The following is a 22746-nucleotide window of genomic DNA, read 5'->3' on the forward strand; positions in this document are numbered from 1 at the left end:
GACCTCTGGATCTCAGCGCACAGCAAATGTGACAAGATGAAAATAACATCGACGGACATCGTTAACGCTCATTCACCTCAAGCACTCCAGCATGGCTGTTTTGGGGGCCCTACAGAACCCCCGCACCACTACTTCCAGAGCCATCGCGTTCGATTTGAAGCTTTTCCGACGGCCCTGCGCTGGGCCATGCCTGCAGTCAGAGCTCTGGCGGCGGTGGGGTGTACTGCACCCTCCTGCTGGCTCGGCCGTCTTTTCCTGGTCCGCCTGCTGCAGCTCGGGAGGCTATAGGTTCAGATTTCAACCAACAGCAGCCGTCATCAAATAGTCAAAAATAGAATTCCTCCCTCCCCGCCAGTCCGAGCCAGCCCCCACATCAAAGGGAGGGCACCATGGCTGCTGCACAGCACCTGAGGGGACCCAGCTCCCAAAGCCCGCGACACCCCGACTGCTGCAGCACGGGAAGGGCCTCGAGCTTTTACGACATGGGCTGGGCTTCCGTCACCTGCAGCTCAGGGGAGTGTAGCCCGGCAGTACAGGCCTAGAGGGTTTCTTGCAGCAAAGACCAACCGTTACTGCAGCACTGACCACGTCTAGCCCTTGCAGGACAGACGGCGCTCATGCAGCACTCAAACCCGAGCTCTTGCAGTGCAGAAAGGACGTTCCTGCGGCACCGATAGAGTTGTGGAGGACACCCCGGGCTCTCCTGCACAGGCGAGGTGTATTACTTGAACGACGGGCATGGTGCTCCTTACAGTGGCACAGCGAATAGGCCCACGTCCTCTTCCTGTACAGTAACATACAGTCATATTTTGGGTACGTTGACCCCCTAACAATCCCAGGCCCGATGCCACTGTACCTGCTGCACTACTGATAGTTACTCCTCTGCTCATGCAGCACAGACAGAATGTCCCAGCAACATACAAGAGCGTAGCTCTTAGCACTCACTGGGTCCCCGTGCCCGCAGGTGCTGTTGTTACTAGGTACGAGGGCGAGTGGCTCGCGCCGCACTTTACACCACAGAGAACGAGGGGAGGTTATGTCTGTCCAAGAGCTGAGAGCTCTGCGGGGTGTGCCAGAGGCGGGCACTTGAGACAGTGAAGTTAGAACGGGCACAGAGCATTCATTCTGTGGATCCCTCTGCACACTGCCCAGTGGTGAAGGATTCTGGGGGGCTGGACGGATGTGCCTATTGATAAGATTTCCGTGGCAGGTCACCTGGTTTACGAAGAGTGGGTAACTTGGGAGGTGTGAGACGATGGCCACGGTGAGGTGCTGAAAGGGGTGTGAGGGTGGTATTTGGGGGCGGGAAATCATTTGGAAGGCGGCTGTTGATGTAATCAGACAGAGTTAGTTGAAAGAAGTGATCCGAGGATTTAGTCAAACAGAATTCATCTGACCCCGCACGCGCCACCTGCCTTACAAAAGCCCAGCAGCTGGAGCAACCCACCTTCTGAGTCTGCCACCATGCAGCCGGGTGCGATGCCACGATACCCATCGGGATGCCTGAAGGCACAAGGCCCTGCAGGTGAACATTGGCTGCTGCGTCCCCTGGTTCTCGCCTGGACCATCTTGATCCAACCTCTTGCCCAGTTCGCCTGGTGTTCCCTGCTGCAAGTGGCCGCCATCCTCGAGAAGATGTTCGTGCTTCCCTTCCTGGTTCCTGCTCAGAGGAGCGGGGCAGATGAGAGCTGGCGGGGGAGCGCCGAGCATCGAACTTACAGCCGGAGTGAGGGGCCTAGCACCATGGTATCTGTACAGACAAGCTGCTGCGCTTTCCAGGTATGTTTACACACACATGTTGGCATGTACAGACGCTCTGGGATAACTAGGAGTCGGTTGCTTTGTCTCCAGGAGGCGTCAACCCCTTGTAAAGCCTGGGTCTGGAGTTCCTAGTGCTCGGGTGCTTCAGTGGTGACACTGGAGTCTTTTATCTCTGGTGTCCCAGGGCCACCTTACAGTTGACCTTAAACTGAGCCCCAAGTACACAACTTTAGCCCTTAACCCTCAGGTGAAAAAGGTAGAGCAGTCCTAGACATATTGTATCCTGGGACACGTCACGACGAACCTTTAGACGAGTTCTTGGGTGGTGGGGGGGGCGTTCTGAGAATGTGTGCTAGCAACACTCTCCCTTTGGTCCAGAGTCCCCCACCTGTCCTGGAGTAACCTCCTCTTCACTAAGTTTCACATCTACGATGTGGTCTGTAATGTACCACTTATCTTTAGAGTGCAGGACCTTCCATCCCTCAGCACAATACAGTTTCTTTAGACCTTCTACGTGCAGTACAGTTTCTTCACCTACAGGCCATTCCTGAAACAACTGAGCTTCATAAGTGGCCTGAGAGCTCAGTGGAGCTGGAATCCAGTGTTTCCTCACCACCTGCTGTCAATGTGAGCTCTAGTTCAGGGGTCTTAGAGCAAGCAAACAGGAGTTAACTGCCTCCAACTTTAAATAGTGTCCTAGGGCCACCTTATACTTGATCTCACCGAGCACATGTTTAACATACGACCACAGCAGAAAGGCACGGCAGTCCAAGACTTACCAAGGGAGGTCAGTGGTGTGCGCTAGAAACTCTGAGCACAGCATCACACTACTACACAACGGCTCCTTGACAACCTGTACAAATGCACACAATGTTGACGAGAACTCTTGAGTCCTGACAAACTAGAGATCTGCTATAAATGACCTTAACACTATTAAACAAATGTATCATTATTTCCCAAGACTTTCTATGGTGCTTAACAGTGGTTTCCTGTGCCCTTAATGTAGCCCTATGGTTCTCACCAGCACCAAGCAGGTCGTGGTTCTCAACCTCTAGCCCTCCACTAATGCTCTTCAGTGCACTGACGAGTCAGTCACAGGGAAGAGCCACAGTAGGCTAGGACACTGGGAGGTTTGCTTGCGTTGTTCCTATATGTTGGGGAGTAGTACACAACGCCAAGCACTCCTCGACCGGCTCGGCTCATCCTCATGGATGATTCCTCCAGCTGCTGCCCAACTTGTAGGAGTGGCCCTACACAAAACAAGCCTGCTATATACGTGGGGTGTAAGAACCCATTCTTATAGCTGCGATCTTCTGGCACAGGGATGCGATTTGGTTCCTAGTGCTAGGGCCCACAAAGAGTGAAAAGCTTAACGCACGATAACTTGGAAGCTATTGAATTGTTCAACTTTGCAGCACTGGGGACGAGGCTGACCAGTGGCAAAACCCCAACTTATGGTCAGTTTTTTCTTGTGTCAGATTCAGATATGGTGGTCCTTTCCTGTGCTGGCTGGTGCCCAACACCTTATAAATCCCCTGTAGCATCACAAGAAAGTCTGTGTTACATTTTGTGTAAGGAAAGGTCTGGTCATAGCTTTGAGCTCAGTGATAGGACTGGGAATAGACATGGCCTTGTTCGTGGAGACCTGTTGGGACAGTAAAGCAGGGGGTGCGTAGTTCAATAAGCAACTGGCACCTCCTGGGAATGGAGTTAGGGCTTAATCACCAGCTGAGATCAAAGGCAGTCAAATGACACGAGATAAACTACCAGCTGCTGGAACTCCACAGATGGTGAACATAGCTCAGGAATAAATTATCTGCTTGTGGAACCCGAAAAATAGGTACACGATTCCAGGGGGTAAATGACCAATGCCGGGAAGCCTGCAGGCATTACAAAAGACTCATGGATAAATGGCTAGCTAGTGGAACTCCTGCAATAGTCACTCAACAGTCATTAGTTGTCCTGCAGCTTGTAGATCGCCTGGAGCAAAAACCAGAAGCACGGGGATAAATTAGCACCTGGTGGATCCTCCGGCCATTAACTGGGGCAGGCACCACTAACCCTAGTAGTTACTGAATAATGTAAATACCTTCTCCAATAATGAGCTGTGCCATCGGTACACATGTCCTGCCAGGTGCACCCAAGGTGTTAAGGTAGGGGGGCATTTGGAGGTGCAACCTCTATATGCAAACATTATTGGTCATGTATGCCTGTGGGGCTGATGTTATTGGCTGGTTCAAACCACTCAAAGAGCCTACACCTGGATTTGGGCTGTCAATGAACTTCTTGAGTCTCCTCTTATAAAATATCTTGCATTCCGTGTAAAGGTGCATTAAAAGAAGACAGTGCCATTAAATAATATTTGACCAAATTCACATTCCAGCATGTATAAGAATTTCCCCCTTATGTTGTAAATGAAACCCTGTTGATTGCACTTTCACCTCTTGCAGGTGGAGTTGGAACTTTTGACAGAGCACAGCGAGTACTTCAGGGCTCTCTCAGCCTCATCTATGCGGGAAACATCAGAGCATCTGGTCCATTTGGAGCACATCCCATCAGAAATCTTCCATTCTGTGTTGGAGTTTGTCTTCCATGGAGAGTTCCACCTACACAGCGAAGAAGAGTTGCTGGCGGCCATTGAGGCAGGCAGTTACCTACTGTGCAGAGACTATCTGCAACAGTGTTGCAGCTCCCTGCGAGGGCTCATGGGCCCACACTCCTGCCTGAGGTACCTGCAGTTTTCCCGCTTGATAGCTTGTGACGAAATGCAGCTCGTGGTCTATCAGTATCTAAGTGACGGCCTTCTTGAACTAGCCTCCATCAACCAGACACTGGGGAGTGAAGACAGGGAGATATTGGTGAGAATGCGAGAGCGAGGCATGCCAGAGCTGTGCATGCTGAGGAAAGAAAATCTGGGTAGGGAGCCGCCTTCTTCTGACTTTCTCTGCCGCCTGCCATTGAGTGGGGATTCCTGGAATCGAGGTACGCGGTTACCTTTCAAGGCCGACAAGTGGAATATCAGTGTGGCTGTCCTCTGGAACTATCTGTTCGTGATCGGGGGGTATCGACAGAAACTGAAGAGAGGTTCAGAGTTCCGGACAGCCTCATTCCGATACAACCCCATCTTGGATCGCTGGGATATTATGGCCCCTATGATCAAGGTATGGCTTGTGAAATCCACTCCTCATGTAGTGGTAGAAAGTGGAGATCAGACATATATCAGCTGACCCTACCTACATCATTCTCCTCTAGGCCTGCGTAGTGCATGTGGTGGACAGACTGTCCTAATTCAGGGAGACCCATAGATTAACTCTACATTTCAGGGCCTCAGAAAGGTTTGGTAAATGGGTTGCGACAGGAGACAATTATGGAAACACGTATTGGGTCTGTTGGCATAGGCAGGAGTGGATCTGTTGTCAGATGACACTGTGTGAAGACCTGACAGGACATATAGCACTTATAGGCCCCTTTATTACATCCCTGCCACCAAAAGCTTTTTATGTCCTCACTTTTAAAGTACTTTCATTACCCCCTCACCGGAAAAGCCACATATTAATATCTCATCACTTGAAAGAGCCTCTATTTGACACACACCAGGCTTTTATTACCCTCTTATCTGCAAAGATCCAGATTACCCTTTGCCACCTGATAGCACCAATATCCTAGGTGATTACGCGGCAGAAACGTCGCTTTCGCACACATTGTGCAAGTGAGATCACCATGGCTTGTCCCCTGCATATATTTCTTTTACATACCTTTTTTGTTCTTTTTTGTTGTTGTCCTTCACCCTCTCACCTCCAGCATCATGAAGAGTGGCAGACTCTCAAAAGTAGGACAGGCCCACAGTCCTAGAGGCAGGCAAAGATCCAGAATCGATATCAGGACTGGGTTAGGGGTCCATTTGAATCTCTTTCTCCTTCCCACTTGTGGACCAGTGGCTCCACTTAATCTGGTATTTTTGTCATTTATTTATATTAATTTATTTATTTTATAAAGGATGCTCCATCACGACCTCTGCATGGTACCCACCGATTCAAATCACTCATTTATCTCAGGTGTTGCCCCATGTTCTTCTTCACTCCAGGATTTTTTAAAGGGATATCCTTGTATCCGTGCATCTCCCATTTAGCCTATTTTATTTTATTATATATCCATGCCTACTGCAGAGTATGGTCGGTCTTTGCGGTGTCATTGGTGGTGAAAGTGCGGTGCTGTGTAGGTCAAGATCTATAGGGTGATTGCAGCAACGTATTGACTGCATACCTTTCCTGATCACATGAAAAGCCCATAATTGCTCTTGTCCCTGGAGGCACGTACATTATCATCGCATATTGATTGTTCTTATATTGCCCTTTTGCTAGAGCATCACCTTTTAGCCCTTTATCTTGAAGCACCTTCTATTAAATTCTCCAGTAATAAGCTGTGCCATCTGTACACTCATGTCCCACCCAGGTGCACTCAAAGAGTCCTAGGGAAAGAAGCCACTAGGGGTCAAACATTATTGATCATCTGTGCCTGTACGGCGGATGTTAGCGGAGGGCCAAACTATGCATAGTGGCCCTACCTGGATTTGAGCTGTCCAGGAACTGCTTGACCCTCCTCTTATAGATGATCTTACATTCTGTGTGCTTTTTCCTGTATTGGGAGGGTAGAGGTAGGGTTGTACTCCCAGCATGAGAATTAGGAAATCATTTTTGGGAGATGAGGTTCATTCACACCCCCAGAAACAAATCTGTCATACACATACACACAGTGACATGGGGAATCACACAACCAGGTCTTCGTTGCCTCATTGTGTGTAAGGTTATTGGTAGTGGGGCTTGCTCCCAACCACTTGTGTCATTTGTTTTTCTCAGGCCAAACAAGCAGGTCATCCTGCCTCTGGTCCTAGGGTCTTCTCGTGCATCTCCTACTGTGCCAGTGAGGATGAGATGAGAGCTAGACCGTTCAGGACATGTGGGTTAACAACCTGGATAGCCTTCCTTCCCTCTACTCTCTAGGTTTCCTTTTGTTTAGCTGCTGGTTTGGGACCAGCACACACACGAACCCAAAAGGAGCTTCCTTGTGCTGAAACACAACAATTTGGTGGCTCTGTTGTGTTAATATTCACATGCCGGAACACTCCATTCATCAGAGATAGTCCCACAGTAAATCCTGAATGTTTCCAGTCCAGTCCTTGGTAGACCTGTGCAGGCCAGAAAAACACCTAGATGATGCCAATGCACAAGTTTAACTAAGGACAAGTCTCTCAGAGACACTCTCGAACCCATTCCCTGACAGTGAGATCTGGTTCCTAGAGTCCCAGGGACGTCAGATCCCACTGGTCTCTGGTTGTTATTATTGGAAATGATATCCTTCTGCCACACAATATTAGACCCCAAGATATATAATCAAGTACTCCTTTTCATCATTTGACTCTATTAAGTTGGTAGGGCAGAGCAATTCAAGGTTGACTCAAACAGATAATATAAGTTCAACTATCAGAGTTCAGTGACGTGCTTAAAACTTAAAATACCTCATAACAACTATCCTGGCTACCTCAAAGGCTGACAGGGCAATCTCTTTATCAGAGCCCATTAGGGGGCCAAAGGCAAATAGAGGTTACTGGGCTACAACAGTGGTTGTTGAGCCTTTTACCACCCCTGTACTGATACCTGACCTCCTACGGTACTACACAATGGAAGATGTTCATGGCTCTGTAACAGGTACTATAGGGGAAATAGGCAAACATTATGTCAGGCTTAAAAAATCTCACAGGTGCAGGCTCACTGTGAATAGTGTAAGTGGACTTCTGTGCTGGTGGCCACAATCCAATCCCTCAATACCACATTCAAAGGCAATCCACACTGTAGCTTTCCTTGAAGCCAAAAGAGTCCTAATTTCTGGCGAACACATGTTTAAATTGAGGATTTACGTGAGTGTAGCAGCCATGACGTCTCCAGTGGAAGGCCCTTATTCAATATTGCCTGTGCAACATATACAATACACTTTGCCGGTCTGGGATAAAGTGTCTTTCAGCCTCCGTCTTGTGCCTTGAATTATCACTGGTCAATAAATGAGCTGCACCTTGCAGTGGATTTTCATTCTATACCGGGTATACATTGGCTGAAATATAAAGAGTGAACAATATGTATCAAGAAAACCTTTGTATTTCCAAAATGGGCACAAGATAAGGTGTTGAGAAGCAGTGGTTATTTGCACATCTCTGAATTCCGGGGTGCCCATACTAGGACGTGAATTACAGGGCATTTCTCAAATAGACACCTTTTTTACACACTGTCTTACATTTGGAAGGAAAAAATGTAGAGATAGACAAGGGGCAATAACACGCGTTTTGCTATTCTGTGTTCCCCCAAGTCTTCCAATAAAAAATGGTACCTCACTTGCTTGGGTAGGCCTTATGCTCGCGACAGGAAACACAACATGGACACATCACATTTTTACATTGAAATCTGCTGGTTTTTTTTGCAAAGTGCCTAGCTTTAGATTTTGGCCTCTAGCTCAGCCGACATCTAGGGAAACCTACCAAACCTGCGCATTTTTGAAAACTAGACATCTAAGGGAATCCAAGATGGGGTGACTTGTGGGGCTCTCACCAGGTTCTGTTACCCAGAATCCTTTGCAAACCTCAAAATGTGGCCAAAAAACACCTTTTCCTCTCATTTTGGTGACAGAAAGCTCTGAAATCTGAGAGGAGCCACAAATTTCCTTCCATCCAGCATTCCCCCAAGTCTCCCGATAAAAATGATACCTCACTTGTGTGGGGGCCCAGGTGCCTTCAACAGAAAAATGCCAAAAACCTGTACAGATTGAGGGGATAGCACAGCGAGTTGATAAGCACATATTTTTCTTTTATACATCTTTAGGCTGACTCTGCTTTAGGGACCCACACAAGTGAGGTATCATTTTACTTGGGAGACTGAAGGGAACACTGGGGAGTAGGAATTTTAAAAAGACAGTCAGAATCAGGGTGATCTTGTGGCAAGGCTAAAGCATTTTCTACAAAATGCAGCATACGATGAAGAAGCAAATAGCGATTACGAGTCATAGTTGCAGGAAATATAGCTGTTGCCATCAAGGGACTAATAGACCAATAAGAAGCCAGTGACTGCTTCTTTGTCAACCCCATCAAAAAAGTCAAATGACCCCCGGGGAGCGACCCTTGCCCAAGGGGTCGCTCCACAAAATAAACACACTCAAAATCCCTGGTGCCCAGTGGTGGATTCCTATCGTGGAGGAGGAATCCATTGAAAACAGGCACAGGGGGAAAGAAAAAACTCTTTCCTTTCCCCCTGTGTCTGTTTTCCCTCCCAAAACCCCCCAAAAGAGAAGGACCTACCTGTAGAGGTCCTCTCTTCTCGATGTGCTGGAAGCAAATGGCTTCCAGCGCGGCCTCAGCAGCCTTTGATGACGTCATCAGATTGCCGTCGGGGATGGAAGGGGAAGCGATTCCCCTTCCATCCCCGACAGGGGGATGGGGGGTTGGGGGGGAGGTAGTCGCATGGGTGGAGTGCTAGCGCACCTCCCTTGGGCAGGGTGCAGGACGAGGTGGTCTCGTCAGGACGAACTGGTCTCGTCCCAGGCACATGGCAACAGTGTGCCTGGACGAGACCAGCTTGTCCCTGGCATGCGAGGGGTTAAACAGTTACTAAAATGTATGTTTAGAATTAATTTAAATTAATTTAATTATTTAAAAACCTTGTTACCTTTCTTTGTACATTACGATTAAATTACTTTGATATTCTTAAAGGCTTTATTTTTATGATTATGTTTAAAATTCATTTAAAAAACCAAAGGTTACAGGGACGTTATAGTAAGGCTCACATTTTAAACGTACAAAACCATAGAAATTCATCAGTTATAGTTAGAGGTATTTCAAGTAACTATAACTCGTGCCCTAAGCTAACTATAATTTGCGCCCCCGCCATGCACTATTTTTTCCTCAAAAGGTTTACTGCAAATATTACATTGATATTATCAGTGATGTTATCAAAAATGCTGTTAGAAATGGGTTCGCGCATCAGCAGGCGTTGGCGGGTGTCGGTTCCAGAGGTCGGTGCAGGGGTCGTCGGGCCCTGGAAGTCCCACGTATTGCAGATCGAACTATGGGCAGATGATGAAGTCAGGAGCACTGGCGTTCATGGCGTCAGGGCTGCGATGCTAAGCGGGTCGATGTGACGTGCAGTGCCCACAGGTCACAGTGCAGGCAGTGGCTCAGTGACAGCGTCCTGCAGCGTTGGTAAGATCAGCTGCAGTATGAAGTGGGGCAGTGCGACGTGCGGTGTCTCCAGGTTGCGGTGAAGGCAGTGGCGTCATTGTTGCTGGAGTTCATGGTGCTGGCGTCGGTGTAGGGGTGCTGCGGTGCGGGACAGGACTGTGCTTCGTGTACCTCACAAGTGGTGTCGGTGTCAGCATCGAGCCTTGTCGTCGGGGACACTATGGCTGCGGTGCGAGCGGTACGAAGTGCAGGGCCCACAGGTCACGGTGCAAGCAGTGGCTCGATAATCGCGTCAGGTGGCGGCGTCAGCGAGACCAGGGTTGCGGAGTGAAGTGGGGCGCAGCTCCGTGCAGCGTCATCAGGTCACGGTGCTGGCAGCGGCGTTGTGGTGGTTTTTCTTCTGTTGCAGCACAAAACATACAGTTCCCAGTGCTGTAGGTAGATGAATCTGAAGTCTTTTATATCCCTGAGACTTCCATCAGGAGGCAAGCTTTACTTCAAGCCATTGGAGAATCTTCACAAGCAGGATACACAGCAAAGTCTAGTCTTTGTCCTCTTTAAGGCAGAAGCAGCAACTGCAGGCCAAATCAGCAAAGCACACAGCAAAGAGGCAGTACACCTCCTCCAGCTTTTCTCGTTGGCTGAGATTCCTCTCGATCCAGACGTGTTCTACAAGTCTGGGGTTTTGGGACCACCACTCATTTCCGCCTTTGAAGTAGGCAAACTTCGAAGGAAAGTCTCTGTTGTTCACAAGATCCTGCCTTGCCCAGGCATGGCCCCAGACACACTGCAAGGGGTTGGAGACAGCATTGTGTGAAGACAGACACAGCCTTTTCAGGTGCAGGTGTCAGTTCCTCCCTGCCCACTCTAGCCCAGAAAGACTCCTTAGGATATGTAGGACGCACCTCAGCTCCCTTTGTGTCACTGTCTAGAGGGAATTCACAAACAGCCCAACTGTCAGTCTGACCCAGACGTGGATTCCACAGGCAGGCAGAGGCACAGAATGTCCACTCTCTAAAAGTGGCATTTTCAAACAGACAATCCATAAACCAACTGTACCAAAAGATGTTTTTAAAACTGTGAGTTCAGAGACTCCAATCTCTATCTGCCCCCAATGGAAAACTGCACTTAAAAGATATTTAAAGGAAGTCCCCATGTTAACTCATGGGAGAGATAGGCCTTGCAATAGTGAAAACCAAATTTGGTAGTATGTCATTATCAGGACATGTAAAACACAGCAGTATATGTCCTACATTTTAAATACACTGCATCCTGCCCATTGGGCTGCCTTGGGCCTACCTTAGGGGTGACTTACATGTAGTAAAAGGGAAGGTTTGGGCATGGCAAGTGGATACACTTGCCAGGTCGAATTGGCAGGTCAAAACTACACACACAGACATTGCAGTGGCAGGTCTGAGACATGTTTACAGGACTACTCCTGTGGGTGGCACAATCAGTGCTGCAGGCCCACTACTAGCATTTGATTTACAGGCCCTGGGAACCTCTAGTGCACTTTACTAGGGACTCAATAGTAAATCATATATGCAAATCGGGGATAAACCAATCACCAATACAATTTATACAGGGAACACGTGAACTTCAGTACTGATCAGCAGTGGTAAATTGCGGAGAGACAATAAACCAGCGAAAACCATGTCCAGCACACCATAAAAACAGGAGGTCAGAAAAGAAGGCAAAAAGACAGGGAAAACTTGCCAAAAGATGCCAGTTCTAACAGATATCATGACTGCCGTAATCTGTGGGGTAATTAGCAGTGCATGGCGAGGGCACAAGTTTTAGTTACCTTAAGGCACAAGTTATAGTTACTGGAGGTAACTCTAATTATAACAGATGAATTTCTATGGTTTTGTACGTTTAAAATGTGAGGCTAAATATAACGTCTCTGTAATCTTTTTGTTTTTTAAGTGTATTTCTATGGCTTTTTTTCATTCTATTTCCTAACTATAACTTCCCAGTAGCCTTTGTTTTTTTCAGTGAATTTCTATGGTTTTCCTAACGTAAAGTAATTTTCATTACTATACGTTAATCCAACCCGCACAACAGCGGTTGGCTGCCTGGCCTGCGGCCAGACTGTGCAGCCAACTCCCCTAACCATCTAATCCCACCCTCCGCGTGGCCCTTTGGCCGTGCGCTGTGGGAGTTCGCTACAGCCTGTCTCTCTGGGTGTGAGAATAGGTGTGAGAGGGTGTATCTGGGGGTGACAGTAGCTGTGAGAGTGTCTGTCTGGTTGTGAGTGTGTGCATCAGTGACTTAGTGGGTGCGTCCATATCTATGTAGGTCTGTGAGTGAGTGCTTGAGGGTTTCAGTGGGTCTCTGAGTGGTGTGTGAGAGTATCAGTGGGTCTGTGAGCAGGTGCTTGAATGTCTGTCTGGGTGTAAATTGGTGTATGTGGGTGCGTTAGTGTCTGGGTGGGTCTGTGAGTGAGTGTCTGAGGGTTTCAGTGGGTCTGTGAGTGGGTGCGTAAGGGTCTGAGTGGGTGTGTGAGTGGGAGAAGGAGATTCAAAAAGAGAAATTGAGAGAGCGAAACAGCCTGAGTGGGAGAGAGATTGTTTTTTAGCCTTTGGTGAATGATATACTTGGAATGAGATATTTCTGGACATATTGAAAATAAAATGGTATTTGTCAATCAAAGACTGAGATCACCTTTTATTATGAACCTTAAACATTTAAATTTGAAAATAAATGAAAGTACTGAAATTACTACAGACACACCTGAACTAGAACCCTCAACTTTCAGTGAAAGCGTCTTACACCTTAACCATTATGCCTCGGATGACTTCTTTCTGTGCTGTCTTTCTGGGAAGTCATTATATGGAGAGACCATTGCAATGACAATCTCTCTCTTCCATCCCATAATGGGGTGGAAGAGAGAGAGAGTGAGAAAGAGTGACAGGACAGCGGGGGGGACCCTTTTGGTCCTAGCCGGCTCCCCACGTCTTGTGGAAGCTGGCATTGCTACGGCAAGCAGGGAGCTGCTTATAATAACCGGTGCCTGCTTGTAGGAGCAATGTTTTCATCTGTTTTCCCTGCAGGCATATTTGCGTGTAAGGGAAGACAGATAAAACTCCGCTTTCTGACAGTGGGAGCTATTTGACAGCTCCCGCTGTCGGAAAGCGGGCTTTGTTTGCTCTTGCTCGGTGGGAACTGACAGCAAACAACTATGGCCCTCATTACGACCCTGGCGGTTTGTAACCGCCAGGGCCGCTGGATGCGGAGGCACCGCCGACAGGCCGGCGGTGCCCCGCGGGGCATTCTGACCGCGGCGGCTTAGCCGCGGTCAGAGAAGGGAAACCGGCGGTCTCCCGCCGGTTTCCCGCTGCCCCCAAGGAATCCTCCAAGGCGGCGCAGCTTGCTGCGCCGGCTTGGGGATTCCGACTCCCCCTCCCGCCATCCAGTTCCTGGCGGTTCTCCCGCCGGGAACCGGATGGCGGGAGGGGGAGTCGCGGGGCCCCTGGGGGCCCCAAAATGTATTTCACTGTCTGCCTTGTAGACAGTGAAATATGCGACGGGTGCAACAGCACCCGTCGCACCTTCCCGCTCCGCCGGCTCTATTACGAGCCGGCATCCTCGTGGGAAGGGAGTTTTTCCCTGGGCTGGCGGGCGGTCTTTTGGAGACCGCCCGCCAGCCCAGGGAAAAACTCATAATACCCTCCGCGGTCTTCTGACCGCGGAGCGGTATTACGGAGGGCGGAATTCTGGCGGGCGGCCTCCGCCGCCCGCCGGAGTCATAATGAGGGCCTATGTCCCAAGGTAGGCATCCCGGGACATAGCAGGAGTTGACCCTGCGGGGTGGCGGTACACAGGGCCATCAGTGGCTTGTCAAGGGGGGGGTCTCATGGCCCCCCCCCAACGAGTATAGCCCCGGGGGTGGCCCCCGTATTGAATTTAATAGTAGCCCTGGGGAAGTGGTATTCCATGGGGCTGTAGGTGGGTGTGCCCCTACACACATTAAAATTCACAATGCCTCCGGGACTTGTCCCACCCGGGGGCTTAAGAATCACCAAGCGTGGGAGCCCGCTCTTTGTTTGAAAAAAAAAATGTGGCAAAACAATTTTAAAAAGGATTTTTTGCTCGGGGGGGGGTTTTTTTTTTGTTTCTTACACTTTTTGCTGGTACTCGGCTGAAGCTGAGTCCCAACATGGCGGCCAACACTTCCTTGTTTAAGTGTTGGCAGCCAGTCAAATCTCAGCACAAGATCAGGAGGGTTCACTGACCCATTGCGTCCCTATATATACAAATTTGGATTTTATTCAATTGCTCTAAAACTCCTGAACAGATTTACACCTAATCACAAAAAGGTCACTTTCTGTGCCAGGCCGCAGCTTTCTCCCAAATTGGTGTAATTCCATCCAGTGGTTTCTGTGCTGTGCTATTGCTGTTCAAAATCCCTATGGAAAAATGAGTGGGGAAAAAGCGTTTTGGGACACCCCGCCTTTTTTTTGGCCCATGCTTGACAAATCCCCCTGAAAAGAGCATTGCAATATTCCAGCCTGCTCAGAATGGCGGCTATGACCACCAGAGAATGCATATGACTAGGAAGAAGCGGGAGAATTCTCAGCAATATCATCAGCAGAGAAAAACATGTTGATGAAGTTTTGTACCTGATTAATTAGAGAAAGTGCCTGATATAAATGGAAACCTAAATTCTGGACAGAATTTGCAGGTATTGGCAAGGAATCCTTAAAATCATTAGTTCCTGTCCAGACGTCTGCTAAAAGTGTACATAAAGGGGTTCCTAGAGAGCAGCACAGTATCTCTGTCTTATCCTTGTTGCATTTTAGTGGGTTTTGACCGAGCCGCATGCTTATCACATACATACAGGACTGAAATGTCTCAAATGGAGCTGGTCTGGTTTGATCCACTGAGATGATCAACTGAGTGTCATCTGCGTACTTCATTGGATCAGCTGTGCCAAGGGCATTAAGTATACATTGAAAACAGTGGTTTTAACACAGACCCCTGAGGTAACTCTTGAGTAACTGGTCTGAAATCAGAAAGAAAAAGGGAAAGGTGAATCACTCGACGTCTGTTCTAAAAGTAAGATTGAAGTGCTGTTTCACTGACACCAACATCTGTCAGTCTGTTAATTAGGATCTTGTGTGAGACCATATCGAAGGTAGCAGACATATCCAATAAAATGAGGCCCACAAGCTAACCCTTGGCTACCCCGATACAGAGGTCATCTTGAACCGAGACCAACACACATTTGTTGCCATGGCTGGGAGGAAAACCAGATTGAACAGCATCCATTTGGTGGTTTTGTTCCAGGAAGTTGATCACACCTCTGATCACTAAATTTTCCAAGATTTTTATTGGACATGGCAGAAGTGAGATAGGTCTAAATGACTAAGGTTGGAGGGGTCAACTGTAGTTTTTTAAGGAATGGAGCCATCAGCGTTTTTAAGCTTACTGTGAATATATCCCATGACTAATGACTGATTGCAGATAGCTCTCAACGGCTCAGCCAAAGAAGGTGCCATTTCTTTCTAAGTCTTTGGCCATTAAGGATCAACAGGGGATTGAAAAGTTATAGAATGGGCTAACTTCAGAAAGCTGTCTAAGTCAATCTGTCCAAAATCAGTCTGCCCAGGTGAATCTCTGCTACTGACAGAAGGGGCCACTCAAAGATAGATCTCTTCCCTCAGGAGATGCTTCAGGTGCTGAAGTTAACACTCGAGGCAATTATATTTGAGATCGTAATCTAAAAAAGAGCCAAGGTTATCCCAAAGCAGTTGAAAGTGTTGAAATGTTTGTGAAACACCAGTGGCGTTTTCCAGCGAAGGTGTGATAGAAAAAAAAGTGTAGTAGTCTGCTTTAAAAGTGCTTTCAAGTTTGTTTTAAGATTTCAGAACTGGCCAAAGTGTGAGCTTAAGATCAGGTGAGGAATATAGACAATCAAGTTTTTCCCATCTTTCACGATCATGCTGGGTGGATCTGAGTGCTTCATTGTGCTAAGGTGCAGATGGCCAAAGCTGAGGATGCAATTTCCTTTGTGTCAGTACAATGTCTAATGCTCACTTTATCAAGTTGATATAGTGTAGGAAGTTGGCTCTGTATATACTATTTCAAAGTAAGAAATAGCATCCACAGAGTCCAAGGGTTCCCCTTAGAGGTAAGATAGTGGCAAAAAGAGATAATTCTAATGCTCTATTTTGTGGTAGTGTGATCGAGCAGTAGGCTTATCAGAGGGTAGTGTTAAGCATTTGTTGTACACACACAAGCAATAAATGAGGAATACACACTCAAAGACTTATTCCAGGCCAATAGGTTTTTATATTGAAAAATATAATTTCTTAGTTTATTTTAAGAACCACAGTTTATTTTAAGAACCACAGGTTCAAGATTTACAGTTAATACTTTAAATGTAAAATACTTCACTTAGATACTTTAGGAACTTTGAATGAAAGCAATATCACATACAGTCTTTGTAAAATTGGCAAAAAGCTATTTTCAAAGTGGACACAGTGCGAAAATCAACAGTTCCTGGGGGAGATAAGTAAAGGTTAGTTTTGGAGGTAAGTAAAACACTTACAAGTCTCAAGTTTGGGGCATAGGCAGCCCACCGTTGGGGGTTCCAGGCAACCCCAAAGTTACCCCACCAGCAGCTCAGGGCCGGTCAGGTGCAGAGGTCAAAGAGGTGCCCAAAACACACAGGCACCTATGGGGAACAGGGGTGCTCCGGTTCCAGTCTGCCAGCAGGTAAGTACCCGGGTCCTCGGGGGGCAGACCAGGGGGGTTTTGTAGAGCACCGGGGGACACACGAGAAGGCACACAAAGTACACCCTCAGCGGCACAGGGGCGGCCGGGTGCAGTGGGCAAAGCAGGCGTCGGGTTTTAGGTTGAAAACAATGGAGGGATCTGGGGGTCACTCTAGCGTTGCAGGCAGGCACAGGGGGGCTTCTCGGGACAGTCACCACCTGGGCTAGGCCGAGGGTCGCTGAATTTAGGGGTGTGTTTAGGTCTGGGAGGGCAGTCGCCAGTGGCGACTGTCCTTGAGGGTGGCTACAACCTCATTGTGCCTCCTCCCTGTGGGGAGGGGGGCACATCCCTAATTGGGAGAATCCTCAAAACTCAAGATGGAGGATTTTTCAAGGCAGGGATCACCTCAGCTCAGGACAACTTAGGGGCTGTCCTGACTGGTGGGTGACACCTCCTTGTTTTTCTCATTATCTCCTCCAGCCTTGCCGCCAAAAGTGGGGGCAGTGGACAGAGGGGCGGGCATCTCCACTAGCTGGGAGGCCCTGGGGGGCTGTAACACAAGGGGTGAGCCTTTGAGGCTCACCACCAGGTGTTACAGTTCCTGCAGGGGGAGGTGAGAAGCACCTCCACCCAGTACAGGCTTTGTTCCTGGCCACAGAGTGACAAAGGCACTCTCCCCATGTGGCCAGCAACATGTCTGGTGTGTGGCAGGCTGGCAGGAACTGGTCAGACTACACTAGAAGTCAGGTATGTTTTCAGTGGGCATCTCTAAGATGCCCTCTCGTGTATTTTACAATAAATTGCACACTGGCATCAGTGTGCATTTATTGTGCTGAGACGTTTGATACCAAACTTCCCAGTTTTCAGTGTAGCCATTATGGAACTGTGGTGTTCGTGTTTGACAAACTCCCAGACCATATACTCTTATGGCTACCCTGCACTTACAATGTCTAAGGTTTTGCTTAGACACTGTAGGTGCATAGTGCTCATGCACATATGCCCTCACCTGTGCACTACCCAGGGTGGGTAGTGTACCCACCCTGGGGTGACCTACCTATGCCACAGGCAGTGCGAGGTTGGCATGGCACTCTGAGGGGAGTGCCATGTCGACTTAGTCATTTTCTCCACACCAGCACACACAAGCTGTGAGGCAGTGTGCATGTGCTGAGTGAGGGGTCCCTAGGGTGGCATAAGACATCCTGCAGCCCTTACAGACCTTCCCTGGCATCAGGGCCCTTGGTACTAGGGGTACCAGTTACAAGGGACTTACCTGAGTGCCAGGGTTGTGCCAATTGTGGACACAAAGGTACAGTTTAGGGAAAGAACACTGGTGCTGGGGCCGGGTTAGCAGGGTCCCAGGACACTTTCAAATCATAACTTAGCATCAGCAAAGGCAAAAGGTTAGGGGGTAACCATGCCAAGGATGCATTTCCTTACACAACCCCCCCCCTCCCCCCCAAACGAAAGAGGATGAGACTAACCTTTCCCAAGAGAGTCTTTATTTTCTAAGCGGAAGAACCTGGAAAGGCCATCTGCATTGGCATGGGCAGTCCCAGGTCTGTGTTCCACTATAAAGGCAATTCCCTGTAGGGATATGGACCACCTCAACAGTTTAGGGTTTTCTCCTTTCATTTGCATGAGCCATCTGAGAGGTTTGTGGTCAGTTGGAACTATAAAGTGAGTACCAAAAAGGTATGGTCTCAACTTCTTCAGGGACCAGACCACAGCAAAGGCCTCCCTCTCAATGGCACTCCAACGCTGCTCCCTTGGGAGTAACCTCCTGCTAATAAAAGCAACAGGCTGGTCAAGGCCATCATCATTTCTTTGGGACAGGACTGCTCCTATCCCATGTTCAGAGGCATCTGTCTGCACTATGAACTGCTTAGAGTAATCTGGAGCTTTCAAAACTGGTGCTGTGCACATTGCTGGCTTCAGGGTGTCAAAGGCCTTTTGACAGTCCAAGGTCCAGTTAACTTTCTTGGGCATTTTCTTGGAGGTAAGTTCTGTGAGGGGGGTCCTATAGATCCATAATCCTTCACAAATCTCCTATAGTAACCAGTCAAGCCAAGGAATGCCCTGACTTGAGTCTGGGTTTTGGGAGCTAAACAGTCCAGAATAGTCTGGATCTTGGGTTGCAGTGGCTGAACTTGGCCTCCACCTACAAGGTGTCCCAAGTAAACCACAGTACCCTGCCCTATCTGACATTTAGATGCCTTGATAGAGAGGCCTGCTGCTTGCAGGGCCTGCAAAACCTTCTTCAGGTGGGCCAGGTGAACCTGCCAGCTGGAGCTAAAGACAGCAATATCATCAAGATAAGCTGCACTAAAGGACTCCAAGCCAGCAAGGACTTGATTCACCAACCGTTGGAAGGTGGCAGGGGCATTCTTTAAGCCAAAGGGCATCACAGTAAACTGGTAGTGCCCATCAGGTGTAGAGAATGCTGTTTTCTCTTTTCCTCCTGGTGCCATTCTTATTTGCCAGTACCCTGCTGTCAAGTCAAAGGTACTCAGGTACTTGGCAGCACCCAATTTATCAATCAGCTCATCTGCCCTTGGAATGGGGTGAGCATCTGTCTTGGTGACAGAATTAAGCCCTCTGTAGTCCACACAGAACCTCATCTCTCTCTTGCCATCTTTTGTGTGAGGTTTGAGGACCAAGACCACTGGGCTAGCCCAGGGACTATCAGAGTGCTCAATCACTCCCAACTCCATCATCTTGTGGGCTTCCACTTTGATGCTTTCCCTAACTTGGTCAGACTGTCTGAATATGTTGTTTTGACAGGCATGCTGTATCATGTGTCCAAATCATGGGTACACAGGTGTGTCTGACCAGGGGTTAGGGAAAAGAGCTCAGCAAACTGCTGGAGGACTTGCCTGCAGTCAGCTTGCTGTTGGCCAGAGAGGGTGTCTGAGTAGATCACTCCATCTACTGTGCCATCCTTAGGGTCAGTGGAGAGGAGATCAGGGAGAGGTTCACTCTCTGCTTCCTGGTCCTCATCTGTAACCATCAACATGTTTACATCTGCCCTGTCATGGAAGAGTTTTAGGCGGTTAACATGGATCACCATCTTGGGGGTCCTGCTAGTGCCTGGGTCTACCAGGTAGGTGACCTCACTCTTTTTCTCCAGCACTGGGTAAGGGCCACTCCAGTTGTCCTGAAGTGCCCTGGGACTCACAGTCTCCAGAACCCAGACTTTCTGCCCTGGCTGAAACTCTGCCATAGCAGCCTTTTGGTCATACCACATCTTCTGAAGTTGTTGGCTGGTCTCAAGGTTTTTACTTGCCTTTTCCATGTACTCTGCCATCCTGGAACGTAGGCCTAGTACATAGTCCACTATATCTTGCTTAGGCTCATGGAGAGGTCTCTCCCAGCCTTCTTTCACAAGAGCTAGTGGTCCCCTAACAGGATGGCCAAACAGAAGTTCAAGGGGGAAAACCCTACTCCCTCCTGAGGCACCTCTCTGTAGGCGAAAAGCAGGCATGGCAAGAGGACATCCCATCTCCTTTTGAGTTTTTCAGAGAGCCCCATGATCCTGCCCTTCATTGTCTTGTTAAATCTCTCAACAAGACCATTGGTTTGTGGATGGTATGGTGTGGTGAATTTGTAAGTCACCCCACACTCATTCCACATGTGTTTTAGGTAAGCTGACATGAAGTTGGTACCTCTGTCAGAAACCACCTCCTTAGGAAATCCCACTCTGGTAAAAATACCAATGAGTGCTTTGGCTACTACAGGGGCAGTAGTGGACCAAAGGGGAATTGCTTCAGGGTACCTAGCAGCATGATCCACTACTACTAGGATATACTGATTCCCTGAGGCTGGGGAGGTTCAAGGGGACCCACTATATCCACTTCCACTCTTTCAAAGGGGACCCCCGCCACTGGAAGTGGAATGAGGTGGGCCTTTGGGTGGCCACCTGTCTTACCACTGGCTTAACAGGTGGCACAGGAGGCACAAAACTCCTTCACTTTCTTGGACATATTGGGCCAATAGAAATGGTTGACTAACCTCTCCCATGTCTTGGTTTGTCCCAAATGCCCAGCAAGGAGAATGCATTGGGCTAAGGTCAGAATGAACTCCCTAAACTCCTGAGGCACTATCACTCTTCTAGTGGCACCAGGTTTGGGATCTCTTGCCTCAGTGTAAAGGAGTCCATCTTCCCAATAGACCCTGTGTATTCCACTGACATTTCCTTTCTCTTAGTCAGCAGCTTGCTGCCTTAGGGCCTTCAAAAGAGGGACAAGTTTCTTGCCCCTTGCACAGCTGTTCCCTTGAGAGTCCCCCTGGGCCCAAGGGCTAAACCTGATAAGGTTCTAACTCTATAGGCTCAGTTCCCTCAGGGGATAACACTTCTTCCTAGGAAAAGAGGTTCTGTTTCCTTTTCTGTGCTGAAGCTGGTTCCCCAGTCTTCTTTCCTTTTCTCTTGGAGGGTTGGGCCATTGTTCCAGACTCCAACACCTCTTTTTCACCCTGAGCTCTGCACTGTGCCCTAGTCTTGACACACGCCAGTTCAGGGATACCCAGCATGGCTGCATGGGCTTTGAGTTCTACCTCAGCCCATGCTGAGGACTCCAGATCATTTCCAAGCAGACATTCAACTGGTATAGCAGAAGAGACTACCACCTGTTTCAGGCCAGTGACCCCTCCCCATTCTAAAGTTACCATAGCCATGGGATGTACTTTAGTCTGATTGTCAGCATTGGTGACTGGATAAGTTTGTCCAGTCAAGTATTGTCCTGGGGAAACCAGTTTGTCTGTCACCATAGTGACACTGGCACCTGTATCCCTCAGGGCCTCTACTCTTGTCCCATTCACAAAGAGCTGCTGTCTGTATGTTTGCATGTTAGGCGGCCAGGCAGCTAGTGTGGCTAAGTCCATCCCACCCTCAGAGTCTAATGTAGCTACAGTGTGAATCCTGATTTGCTCTGGGCACACTGTTGATCCCACCTGGAGACTGGTTATTCCAGTGCTAACTGGAGTAGTAGTTGAAGTGGGACCTTTCTTGGGACAGGCCTTGTCTCCAGTTTGATGTCCATGCTGACTACAGCTGCGACACCAGGCCTTTTTGGGATCAATGTTTTTACCCTTGTACCCAAATGAGGATTGTGAAGAGGCTTTGGACCCATCCTCCTGTGCAGGTTTTTTGGGCCCTGTAGAAGACTCTTTACTTTTTCCCTTGGATGTCTCAACACGCTTCCCCTGGGGAGACTTTGTGACCCCTTTCTTTTGGTCACCCCCTGTGTAAGTCTTGGTCACCCTTGTCTTGACCCAGTGGTCTGCCTTCTTTCCCAATTCTTAGGGAGAAATTGGACCTAGGTCTACCAGAAGCTGATGCAGTTTTTCATTGAAACAATTACTTCAAAGGTGTTCCTTCAAAAACAAATTATACAGCCCTTCATAATCATTTGCACCACTGCCATTAATCCAACCATCTAGTGTTTTGACTGAGAAGTCAACAAAATCAACCCAGGTCTGGCTCGAGGATTTTTGAGCCCCCCCTGAACCTAATCCTGTACTCAGTTGAGAATCCAAAGCCCTCAATCAGGGTAGCCTTCATGAGGTCATAGGATTCTGCATCTTTTCCAGAGAGTGTGAGGAGTCTATCCCTACACTTTCCAGTGAACATTTCCCAAAGGAGAGCACCCCAGGGAGATCTGTGTACTTTTCTGGTTGCACAAGCCCTCTCAAAAGCTGTGAACCATTTGGTGATGCCATCACCATCTTCATATTTTGTTACAATCCCTTTGGGGATTTTTAGCATGTCAGTATTCTCTCTGACCCTATTTAAGTTGCTGCCACCATTGATGGGAGCTAAACCCATCTCTTGTCTTTCCCTCTCTATGGCTAGGCGCTGTCTCTCCAAAGCCAATCTTTTGGCCATCGTGGCTAACAGGAGGTCATCTTCATTGAGGCTGCCCTCAATGCTTCCAGGGTTGCTGGACTCCCCTGTGGGAGAAGCAGCATCTCTGACTATCACTTGTGGAGTCAGGGTTTGAGGGGCCCTAGTCTCCCTAACTAGGACAGGAGGGAGGGAGTTATCCTCCAGG

At 48.5% G+C, this 22746-nt stretch overlaps 1 protein-coding gene across 2 annotated transcripts in view; it reads left to right on the plus strand.

Moving 5' to 3' along the window:
- The first annotated feature begins 353 nt into the window (after positions 1–353).
- LOC138288166 (kelch repeat and BTB domain-containing protein 13-like) overlaps positions 354–22746 on the plus strand; it is a 60002-nt gene continuing 37609 nt past the window's right edge. For both annotated transcript variants that reach the window (XR_011202354.1, XM_069229477.1), the window contains exons 1-2: positions 354–1779; positions 4212–4922. Coding sequence is in view for 1 of the 2 variants with exons in the window: in XM_069229477.1 (XP_069085578.1) it covers positions 1465–1779; positions 4212–4922 (1026 nt within the window). In the remaining variant the exon portion in view is untranslated. The remainder of the gene's footprint in view (positions 1780–4211; positions 4923–22746) is intronic.

Source organism: Pleurodeles waltl, chromosome 4_1, assembly GCF_031143425.1.
Source record: "Pleurodeles waltl isolate 20211129_DDA chromosome 4_1, aPleWal1.hap1.20221129, whole genome shotgun sequence".
Classification (NCBI taxonomy): Eukaryota; Metazoa; Chordata; class Amphibia; order Caudata; family Salamandridae; genus Pleurodeles; species Pleurodeles waltl.